We start from the raw sequence: 12,087 nt of genomic DNA on the forward strand, positions 1-12,087 counted from the left end.
CAGATGTGCTGTGGAAAGTATACTGACTGGTTGCATCAGGAATTTCCAGTGCCAAAGAACACAGAAGGTTCCAAAAAGTGGCAAACCTGGCTCAGTCCATCATGGCCACTGAACTCCTGTGTATTGAAGACATCTGTGTGAAATGCTGCCCCATCACCCTTGTCACAACCTTCTGCCCAAAGTCCAGCACATCTTGGCCCAAGAAGTTTATTTTATCCAGGCTCTTAAACCTCCCTGTACTACCAACCAAACCATAAACTACTCCGGGTAGTAACCTGCCTTTGTGACTATCAACCAGTAGCACTTACATCATCGGTGATGAAGTGTTTTGATGAAGCATATGAGCTCCTGTCTGAGTGGTGACATCGATACATTCCAGTTTGGCTATCATGGCAACAGGTCCACAGTGGATGCCATCTCACTGGCTTTATACAAAGCCCTGGAACACTTGGACAGCAAAGATGCATCCATCAGGATGCTCTTTATCAACTTAAGTTCAACATTTACTCAAATCTTCCGGCCATCCATCCCATAGGATGATAATGATTCATTTCATCAGTTTGTGCGGTACCCCACTCCTCAGAAAAGAACAGCGTGTGCGTAAATGAATTTAGGTGAATGGGGGGGGGGAGGGTTTGCACAGGTCCAGACCCACCTCTTAACGTCCTCTCCTGGATCCAGTGGCACGATGAGGTCCAAGGTGGCTGGGGGAAATTATGCTGCAGTGAATGGCCAGGCCAAGCTTCGATGTCAGGGATTCCCTTTCATGGCATGTATTTGCTAGAAGGTCATTGACGCCATGAGAGGACCTGTTTTTCGTCCTGCAGGGTGTCTGCCCCACCCTCCGCACCGGGCAAGCATCAGATTCGAGCCCATATTGCCGGCACTAACTGCCACGCTAACCGTGCTGACCATCCAACCATGCAACAGGTCGTACTAGGTTTCATGACCTGACCAGGACATTCAATAAGTAAATGAAGGGCCTTGTATCTTTAATGTGTTTTGGGCAGATATGGTATTTTTATGTACATATATACCCAGATGACACACAGACGGCATGCAAGATTGGTAGAAACAGATTGTGTGCTAAACAATTCTGCAGATGTTGTGATTATAGTTTAATGCACAGAAGTGCTGAAGAAATTCAGCAGGTCACACAGAGTTCTTTATGGCAAAGCTACACAACCAACACTTCCAGTCTGAACAAAAAGCAGGCAGGTGTCTGAAGAGAAAGACAGGTGAAGGGGCAGGGAGAGGAACACAGGCCAACAGAGTGGATGTGGGTGGGACTGGAAGAAGAGAAGAGGGGCTGGGAAGTGATGAATGGGGAGGGGAGTGGTGAGCTGGAGGGAGAGAGAGAAACAGGGAGACGGCCGAATGGAAACCGGAGAAGTCGATGTTAATGCCACCTGGTTGGAGAGCGCCCAAACGGAATATTAGGGACTGTTGCTCCAATTTGCAAGCGACCTTGTTTGACGGTGCAAGAGGACATGGACGGAACTGGCGTTGGGGCGCGGTTGGCCACTGGAAGGTCCCCTCCATCGCAGCGGATGGAGCGAAGGCGATCAACGGCGAAGCAGCCTCCCAGTCTCGAGTCCAGTCTCGAGTCCAGTCTCGAGTCCAGTCTCGAGTCCAGTCTCGAGTCCAGTCTCGAGTCCAGTCTCGAGTCCAGTCTCGAGTCCAGTCTCGAGTCCAGTCTCGAGTCCAGTCTCGAGTCCAGTCTCGAGTCCAGTCTCGAGTCCAGTCTCGAGTCCAGTCTCGAGTCCAGTCTCGAGTCCAGTCTCGAGTCCAGTCTCGAGTCCAGTCACTCCAATTGGCGGGAGTGCCGGGCCCCACCTTGAGCGGTGCATTGCCGCTTTAAGAAACCTGGAGGGGAGGGGCGGGGCTGAGAGGAGCCGGGGTTGTTGTGGCCGCTGCCGCGGTTCAGACGCCGTTTGGAGCGGGAGCGGGAGGGAGAGAGAGGCGGAGGCTTGGCCTCAGCTTGGGTGCGATCCCTCACCGAGGGCCGGGGTCCGAGCCCTGCTTAGGCCATTGCTCACCTCTGGGCTCAGGGAGAGAGTGAGGAAGCGCTGGATTTAAACAGGCTTAAAAGAGACACGTCTCTGAATGAATTAACCTTTTCCACTGTTTTGAAATGTGGCCAATTTTAAATATAAGAAAGTATTTAGAGTTAATGCATTTTTAAAATATGCAGTGGCTCTTTTTTGTATTGACATCTATGGCCCTCTGTATTCCCTGCCCCTATCTGGGACTGGCTTGCAGGGTTTAGCTCCAGCAATGTCCCACTTGGACCTGGGCATGGAGTCTGGTCTCTTGGATGTGGTGAGGTGGTCTGGGCTCATTGCCCTGTTCCTGGCCTCTGTCCTCACCTTGATGCTCTATGGGTTTCACTGTGGGCTGGGGCTGTCCTGGGGAAGGGTGAAAGCTAGGTTTGGATTGGGGGCGCAGGCAGGCTCTCCTCCAAGTGACCCTTCGGAAGGGGCGGCCACCCTCCTGTCCTGGCTGCTCTCCCTGGAGAGCTGGAAGTGTCAGTGGCAGAAGGCTTGGGTCAGTGCGCTCAACCAGGCAGCCAGGAAGAACAGGGTGAGTTATTTTTTTTGTTTTGCTGTTGCCTCCACCTTGATTCTTACTCTATGCACAGCAGTGCGAATGGGCCCTGGCTCGTGTGTATTGGAAATGTGAAGATATTGGGGGGGGGGGGGTTAGAATGTAGGTTAGAACAGAATTTTAATACACATAATTAGCTTCTCTTGGGTTTGGCGGTTATGTTTGGAAGAGCTAACATTTTGTCCTCTGATGCTCAGGTGATTTATTTCAATGTGAGAATTTTTTGGCCAACATTTCTGCCTTTCTAGTGAATAAAGTGGAATGTAACTTTGTCTGCCTTTACAAACTGCATTTTGGGCAGGGAATTGCCAGTAATTTGTCTGTTTCTCTATGGTTATGTGGTGGTGAACCACTGGTGTTCGAGAGATTGTGATCTGGACTGCATGGCTAGGCACAGCTCTAATGCGATCTGCGAGTTTGCCGATGATACCGTGGTTGTCGGCAGAATCACAGGCGGGAATGAGGAAGCGTACAGGTGTGGTGTCGTGCCAACAACCTTGCAACTCAGCGTTGGCAAAACCAAGTGGATGATTGTGGGTTCGGGACGAAATCAGAACATAAACCAGACCTCATCGAGGGCTTAGCAGTGGGAGAGGGTCAAGACCTTCAAATTCCTGGGTGTTAACATCTCCCGAGAATCTGTCCTGGAGCCTCTGTGTCAATACAGTCACGAAGAAGGTTCACCAGCATTCTTAGCGAGGAGATTCACCGAAGACTCTCAAAAACTTCTACAGGTGTATCGCGGAGAGTATTCTGGCTGGTTGCTTCACTGACTGATACGGAGGTGCCAATGCTCAGGACAAGAAAAAATTCCAGAGGGTTGTTAACCCGCCTGTGACATCACCAGACTTCATCCATCAAAGACATTTACAATAGGTGGTCTCTTTTTTTTTTAAAAAAAAAGCAACCTTTATCCTCAAAGACTCCCACCACCCAGGCTATGCCCTCTTCAACTGGCTGTCTTTGGGAGAAAAAGGTAAAAGAGCTTGAAGATGAGCACTCAACAGCACAAGGGCAGCTTCTTTCCCTCTGCCGTCAGATTCCTGAATGAACAGGGAACCATAGACACCGCCTTACTTTGGCTTTTTCTTGCGCTATTTTTATTGTAACGTGGTTTATATGAATGTTTGCGCTGCCACAAAACAACACATTTTATGTCGTCCTCATGACAATAAATTCTGGTTAGAGTTGAGCTGTGTCTGCTGTAAAAACAGCATCAGTGGAGAAAGTTTTTTTTGGTGTTTTGGCTGGATGTTGTCTGATTTCATTGTAAACTCTTGGGTAATAATCTGTCATCTTCCTTTGGGACTGCAAGATGCCATGCAGGTTGATGTGTGTTTGAAACTTAAACTTCTTGGTCTGGGTGGATCTATTGAATGAACTGGTAAAAAATTTTTAGCCTGCTTTTGGGAGGAGGTCGTGCAAATGGTTGATTTTTGCAGTTGAATTATCTGTGCTAGTGGAAGAATGGGAGTGTTTCCTTGGTCTCAAAGTCTGAGAAGTTTCGCTGTATAAGAAATGTTTTAATGCTGATTCGTTTTTGCTTTTTACCCATTTTGATATTTGTTGTTTCAAGGCAACATGAGCTATGAACTACTTGGATTAGAACAAAAGTGCATTATGTATCTACCTATGAAAATGCCAGGTCACCAAAGTGCTGGAGAAACCGAGCAGATCACACAGCATCTGTGGGAGGCCAAAGGCAACCAACATTTCGGGTCTGAGGCCTTCGTCAAGTGTAGCAGCTGGACTACTATGCCTTGGGCACCTCTCCGGTATTAGAGCGACTTCATCATTTCCAGTCTGGTGGAAGATGCCTGGGCATGAATTCTTTCAATGAGGGATAGACCGTGAACACTAGCTGCTGCACGGTCTTGAAGAGTGAGGTCTTGATTTAACAGCAAGGAAGTTTACAATGGTTGGTGATGTGCCTGTACTGCACAGACTTGGCTCCTGCACATGTAGAACATAGAAATCTACAGCCCACAGTGTTGTGTCAACCTGCTCCAACAGACTGGAGTAACTCAGCAGGTCTAACAGTGTCCTTTATATACAAAGATAAGGATACGTAACCAATGTTTTGAGCTTGAGCCTTCGATATGAAATGGTTATGTATCTTTATCTTTGCTGCTATATATAGACTACACCGCTTGACCTGCTGAGTTTCTATAGCAGTGTGTTTCTGCTTCAATCATGCAGATTTTATTCCTCTCAACCTCTTCTAATAACTGCCTAGAATTTCCCTACTGCATAACCCTACTTTCTCTCAGTTCCACATACCTGTCTTATAGTTTATTAAAAGATGCTGTTGTACCTGCTTAAAACCTGTGTAAAAACACAGCATCTCCCCTGTATTTACACCCAGGCATCTTAAAAATAACTATTCCCCCTCCTATTATCTATTTCAGCCCTGGGAAAAAACCTAAGGCCATCTACACATGGACATTCAACAATTCCAGAATTGTTGGAAGGATTTTGAGAAGTTGGTGGCTTAGATTATTCTGAAAGTACAGAGGAGGTAGGAGCGCTTGTTACGCTTGAAAAATTGCTGGGATGAGTGTGAAGTGCCCTGGCATCTGGAGCTACAAATCGAGAGCCGCGATGTTGGTGAGAATCCAGTGGCTTCCTCTCGTGCAAGTTTCCATTCCGTGATTCCATCAACAGCAGGTCACATCCTTGATGGTAGGAGTGCTTTGAAATGAAATATTAATAGCTTAGTGCAAGGAGTATTGGTGCACTTGGTACCAATGGGCTGGCAGATTTCCCCAAAATTCCAAGATGCCTTAAGGAGCTAATAACCTGTGATTTCTATCAGTTTGTCAAATAAGTGATCTTTAGCTGAAAAGCCAGCATATCTTCATGAAGCACTTAAGCTGGACAAAATTTGGGGTATAGGTAAGGTGAGAGCCAGCAGATTTTCCCCAGGGCAGGAGAAGTAAACACCAGAGGACATCTTTACAAAGTGAAGGGGCAGGAGAAAGGTTTTGGGGAGACATCAGAGGTCATTTAAAAAAAAAAAAGAGTGGGTGCCTGGAATGTGTTGCTGTGGGTAGTGGTAGAGGCTGGAACAAGTACATGGATGGAAGGAAAAGAGGGTTGTGAGGTAGGGAGGGTAGGTGTATATGGATGAGCATAACGTGTGGTAATGTTCTGTGGATTCAATTCCCAGCTCAGGCGGACTGCAGTTTGATATTTTGATGAAGTCCCAAGATAGTGCTGTGTGGTCAGAATACTATTTTCTACATGAGATATTGCAGTGCTGTTTTAATTGAACCTGTACAGTACAGAGATGCACCTTTATGGTTACCAAATCTATACCCATTTTCACTATTTCCATTTGATTCTCCCCATGTTCTCATTAACCCAGCCCAGAATTGAGACACTGGCAACTTGCAGTGGCCGAGTAACCCACCCAGGTAGGATGAAACTGGAGCAAACCCATGTGTTCACAGGAAGTGCGTGCAAACTCAATGTGGTCAGCTCTGGGGATCGGGATTTGGTCCAGGTCATTGGAGCCGTGAGGTCCTGTACTATTTGAACAGGGCAGAGCCCAGGTTTCCGTTGTTCTCCTTGCTCTTGTTTATTTCTGAAGCACCGCTCTCCTTCCGGATGGTCTTTCTCTGCGGACGGATCGGTTACTTTTCTTCCCTACATTGAAATCCATATTGGTTGGTCATGTACTTTGGAACTTTGTGAGCTGAAGGTTGCTATGCAAGTGCAACTTCTGCCGACAAAACTGAATTGGATATAAGTCTGGCTAAAGAATGGGAGCTGGAGGCTTCTTTCAGTTGCTATGTACAAAACAAACTTTCCAAAGCACAGCTCCTTGTGGAGTTTTCTTTTTTTTTCCCCATAATATAATGTGGGATAAAATCCAAGAATGTTATTCCATTTCCTCCTCTTTCTTGTTGGACTTGTTTTTAATTGAAATGGGAACTCTTCAGTGTATGATTATTTTTCCAGGTCCCTAAAATGTTGAATCATTCCACAGTGTACAAGGTTTAGGGACGAGACCTTTGAATCATGCATTGCTGGGTTTATTTATCATTAAAATTATTGCTGCCCTTTCATTTTTGTCCCTGGCTGTTTTCACTGATGTTGCCAAATCTGTAACATCCTGATGAGTTTATTGAGGACATGAACTTTGTGCTCGATTTGCATCTAAACTTGCCATAATGTTCATTTCCCTTTTCTTCCCCCTCTTGTGTTCATGTGGGAAATGTGGATGCAAGAGCAATCGTTCTGTTGGCACCCGTTCTCGTTGGTGAAATAGGGCCAGCTGTGGAGACCCTTCTCTCCAAGTCAGCAGGTGGACACTTTGAGTCCTGTTTCCGGAATTTGCCCAAAATCTTGTCAACATTTTGCTGCATTATCTTTTGAGTAGATGTTAAATGGAGGCCCCACTCAAAGCTTAATTTTGAAGGGTGCTGAGTTGTCCAAGATCTATCCCTCAGCCTGAAAATGGGCTTCCTGGTTATTATTGTGCTGTTTATTGGACTTTAATGTAGTTTTCTAGTAAGCAGTGTTTTTTGCCAGGTCTAGGTTGCCAGGACAAGTGACGAGCGGTGTGCCTCAGGGATCAGTGTTGGGTCCCTTGTTGTTCGTCATTTACATTAATGATTTGGATGATGGAGTGGTAAATTGGGTGAGTAAATATGCAGATGATACAAAAATAGGGGGAGTTGTGGATAGTGAGGAGGGTTTTCGTGGACTGCAGAAGGATGAGGACTGTTTAGAAGGGTGGGCTGAAAGGTGGCAAATGGAGTTTATTGTAGATAAGTGTGAAGAACTTCATTTTGGGAAGAATAACCAAAATGGGCAGTGAAGGGGAGGGCATTGAGGAATGCAGAGGAACAGAGGGATCTTGGAATAACAGTTCATCATTATTTGAAGGTGAATTCTCATGAAGAAGGCTTTTGGAATGCTGGCCTTTATAAATCATAGCATGGAATATAGGAGCTGCGAGGTGGTGTTGAGACTTTTCAAAGCATTGGTGAGGCCAAGTTTGGAATATTGTGCGGAGTTCTGGTCCCCAAATTATAGGAAAGATATCAATAAGGTAGAGAGGGTACAGAGAAGATTTACTAAAATGTTGCCTGGATTGCAGTATCTAGAATATGAAGAAAGATTGAGTAGACCGGGTCTTTATTCATTGGAGCGTAGATGGTTGAGGGAGGGGCGTATTTGATAGAGGTATATAAAATTATGAGGGGAAAAGATAGAGTAGATGTGAATAGGCTCTTCTCCTTGAGGGGAGGAGAGATTGAAACAAGGGGTCATAAGTTGAGGGTTAGGGGTAAAACTTTAGAGTTATAATAAGAGGGACCTTCTTCACTCAGAAAGTGGTGGCTGAGTGGAATGACCTTCCAGAAGAGGTGGTTGCAGCAGGGTCAATTTTATCATTTAAGAGGAGGTTGGATGAGTGCATGGATGTGAGGGGGTTGGAGGGTTATGGGCAGGGAGCAGGAAGGTGGGACTAGTGGAGTTCACTTAAATTGGTGTGGACCAGAGAGGCCAAGATGGCCTGTTTCCCTACTGTCATTGTTATATGGTTATATGTTATAGGGTTTTAAGTGCTTTTTGAGATTCCAGGGCAGAGGGAAACATAATATACAATAAACTTGAGTTTTTTCATGTGAAATGGTCTGTGTTCATTACTGAGGAGCCTGCACAAGACAGGCCACTTAGGCAGGATGCTCATATCTTGACGAAGGGCTCAGGCCCAAGATGTTAAGAGCATAAGCCTTTTGGCCCTTGATGTTGTGCCAACCTTTACTGTATATTCCAACCAAAAATAGAATAACCCTTCCTACCTCATAACCCTCATCCAGGTGCTTGTCTAAGAATCTTTTAAATGCCCCTATTGATTCGGCCTTCACCACCAACCACCCTGCCAAGGCATTCCAGGCCCCTGCTGTCTCCCCTGAACTTTCCTCCTTTCACCTTTTACTTCCTCTGGGCATTGCATGATCTGCTGAGTTTCTCCAGGGCTGCTCTGCAATCTCAGCCTCTGCAGACTTTCCTGTTTAACTGCACTTGGGCAACGTGTCAGACTGTCACTGATTTTGCCCTGAGTTATTGTCTTCAGAATACAAGCAAGAGAGAGGGATGCACGACTCCCGACTACCTTTTAACCCAGGAATGAATTGATATACATTCGTTGTTCGTGTTACACTTTTAGTTTTCTTCTGATCTTGAATGCCGGTGCCAAAAATTGGCTGTTGAATATGCTGCATTATATTTATTTTGGGTTTGGGAAATTCTGGAAACTTTGAGCTGAATAATAAAGCAAAGCCTTGTCACATTTGTATAACGTGGTTGAATTGGTATTTCCACTCAGACATACTTGGGCTCGTTCGTGTTTGTACACAGGACAGGGTACTTTCCATTCAGAAATATTAACAAGCATATCTGTGTTGGGATATGGCTGGAAATTACTGTCTCTTGACTGGGCCCTGATAAAACTTCTGACTCCTAATTGGACTCAAAGAAAGCAGGGCATCTTTTGAACTGTTTATGTATCTAATCCCACCATTTCTACTTCTTGTGGTTTGAAAAGCAATTAAAGTTAATTACCATGGTTTATTTTTGTTAACCTATGGTTTGTACACTGGTGTGATCCTGAGCAACCGGTTTGTCAGCAGGAGATCTGGTTACCCTTCTGAGATTGGCATAGTTTTCAGGATTAGACTTTTGCAGTACACAAGAGCACTGGAGAAACTCAGCAGGTCATGCAGTGTCACAGGAAGTAAAAGGCAATGGGCATTTCGGGCCCGAGCCCTTTGTCGGGAGGGTTGAAAATCAGACACAAAAAGGTGAGGGGAGGGAAGGGGGCCAATGGATAAGAGATAATAGGTGGGAGAGTAGAAGAAGAGAAGTGATGTGGGGGGGGGGGGGTTGAGGGCTAGGCAAGGTAAAAGGGAGCTGGAGGAAAGGACGCAGAGGCTTGAGAGAAAGCGAGTGAGGGAGGGGGAATAATGGAAATTGGAGAAGTTGATATTTATGTCTCTACCTTTCTATTCTGGCATCTGTTGGATTTTTCAACACTGAGGAAGGGCTCAGGCCTGAAACGTTTACCAGCTCCCCAGCATTTCTCTGTTCAGCATCTGCAAACATTTCTTGTTTGCTCCAACTTTTAATTCATTTGAGGCCCTCAGACATATCTGACATTGATTTTCATTGCTCATCCTTGATTCTCAAGCTAAGGTAGTGAACACCATCCTTGATCATTGCAGTCTGCATGGCGATTGTGTTCCCACAGAGTAGGAAGATGCAGTAATAAAGAGATACCAATAGACATTACAATAATTCATGCACTCTCTCTTCCACTCCTTTGAATTTGTATGGAAGTAAATGCTTCAACAGGGGCTACCGGAGAAGGTGGAGGACCTTCCAAGACAGGATAGTGTGTGTCTTGAATGGGGACCTGCGCTTGTTGCCTTTGCAGTAGAGAGTTTGGGAGATGCTGTTGAAGATGTTACATTTGGGAGGTTTAATGGTTCATGGATAGGATAGGTTTAGTTGTAATTTCATTGTTAATTGTTAACACAGTGGTCCAGTGCTCATTGGGGGAATCAGAGGTGGAGAGGGTGAGCAAATTTAAGTTCTTGGGATTCACTATCTCGGAGGATCTTTCCTGAACCCAACACCTCAGGAGTTTGTGGAGATTTTGTATGACTTCGGAAACTCTGGCAAATTTCTATAGTTATTCGGCTGCCTCATGGTTTGGTATGGAGACACCAATATCCCTGACTGTAAAGCCCTGCAAAAGGTGGTGGACGTAGCCCAGGACATCATAGGCAAAACCCTCCCCACTACTGAGAACATCTGCCGTTGGAGGTCAGCAGTCATCATCAAGGATCCACACCACCCAGCACACTCTCTGTTCTCGCTGCTACCATCAGGAAAGAGGTGTAGGTGCCACAAAACTCGCACCACCAGGTTCAGGAACAGCTGCTCCCCCTCCACCATCAGACTCCTCAACAACGAACTCAATCAAGGACTCAATTAAGGACTATTTTGCTCTTTTTTTTCCTCTGTTTGCACAGTCAGTTTGTCTTTGTTTACATGTGTTCATTGTGTATAGTTTTTTTTGTATTACCAATAAGTGTAAATTCTGCCTTGCCCACAGGGAAAAGAATCTCGGGGTTGTATGTGATGTCATGTACAATAAATCTGAATCTAGTAAAAATAGACAGAAATGCTGAAGGAAGAAGGGCTCAGGCCCGAAACGTCGGTATTATATCTTTATCTCCTATGAACACTGCGAGACTGGCAGAGTTCCTCCAGTATTTCTGTGTATTTTTCAGTGTTTGCATACTTTTGTGTTTCACTCACAACACAGTGTTGACTAGACTTTGATGGAACGGTTAATAATCTAAAAGGAAGGAACACTTGTTTTGATTTTTCTGGTGCTCCATATTCTGACCTCTGCTTTCAGCTTTCCCTGCAGGAAGCTTTACAAAATGCCTGTTTGCAACTTTCTCTTTTGTCTTTGATACTCATCTACTTCTAAGTTTTCATGATCAGCCCCATTTTCCTGGGTTTTCCAGAAATCTTGCAGCTGGCTTCCACCTGCTGTTTTGCCTGAAATTATGAATTGGAACTTATCCATGTTGGATACAATCAAAAAATATGGGACCAGAATATCAGGAGGGCTTTTGCTTCAGAGCCCTACTGCTCCTCGACCTGTGCTGTTCCAGTTTTAGCACTGGAATCTGCCTGACAATGTGGTAAGTTCTGCATAAACGCAGGAGAAATGCAACCTTGAAAGTCAGGCCAGTCGCCTGTAAAATGATGAGAGCAAATTGCTAGCAGCATTCTCAAGTAGTACTTTGTTGCTGAGTTCTCCAGACTTCTTCACAGCCCATTCCAAACATCAGGAAGTATTGACCGTGTGTGGCATCAAAGAGCCCAGGTGAGACTGGGACACCAAGGTTGAAAAGAAAATCTCCTCTGGCTTGTCCATGGCAGCCCCAATTTCTGAGAACCACGCCCCAATCATCTTCAGCTACTGTAAGAGTGATCTTCGGCCCATCACAAGGTCAAAGGGGATTGATCACAAGGATAAAAGCCACGTGCAATCGTCAGTAAATGTAGTCGTCTATCTGCAGGCTCCAGGATGTTGGACATCATTCAGGCCTGGACCAAAACCTCTTGCCACATAATTATGTGGATGTTGGACATCATTCAGGCCTGGACCGATAACCTCTTGCCACATAATTATCAGGCAGTGAATATTTCTGGCAACCACACACCTGATCTTTAAACTTGAAATTCAGTTATATTGCCATTATTAATCTCCTGGGAGGGATAGGTGAGGATTGGTAGGCCATAGTTAACCATTGGCTGCTCTGGTTACGAGAGCAAGAAAGAAGTGGAGTATCTTGCAAATAAACCAGAGTAATGTGACCTTCCCAGCACAATGAGGACAAATAATTACGTATCTTGTTTATCACCTATAAAAATGCATATTAATCT

The 12,087-nt window shown here is 45.3% G+C and overlaps 1 protein-coding gene across 1 annotated transcript in view; it reads left to right on the forward strand.

Annotated features, from left to right (window-relative positions):
• The first annotated feature begins 1,904 nt into the window (after nucleotides 1–1,904).
• LOC138738509 (C2 domain-containing protein 2) overlaps nucleotides 1,905–12,087 on the forward strand; it is a 55,830-nt gene continuing 45,647 nt past the window's right edge. The window contains exon 1 of the mRNA XM_069888834.1: nucleotides 1,905–2,583. Within this exon, the coding sequence (XP_069744935.1) occupies nucleotides 2,278–2,583 (306 nt within the window). The 5' untranslated portion in view covers nucleotides 1,905–2,277. The remainder of the gene's footprint in view (nucleotides 2,584–12,087) is intronic.

This window comes from Narcine bancroftii, chromosome 7 (genome assembly GCF_036971445.1).
Source record: "Narcine bancroftii isolate sNarBan1 chromosome 7, sNarBan1.hap1, whole genome shotgun sequence".
NCBI lineage: Eukaryota > Metazoa > Chordata > Chondrichthyes > Torpediniformes > Narcinidae > Narcine > Narcine bancroftii.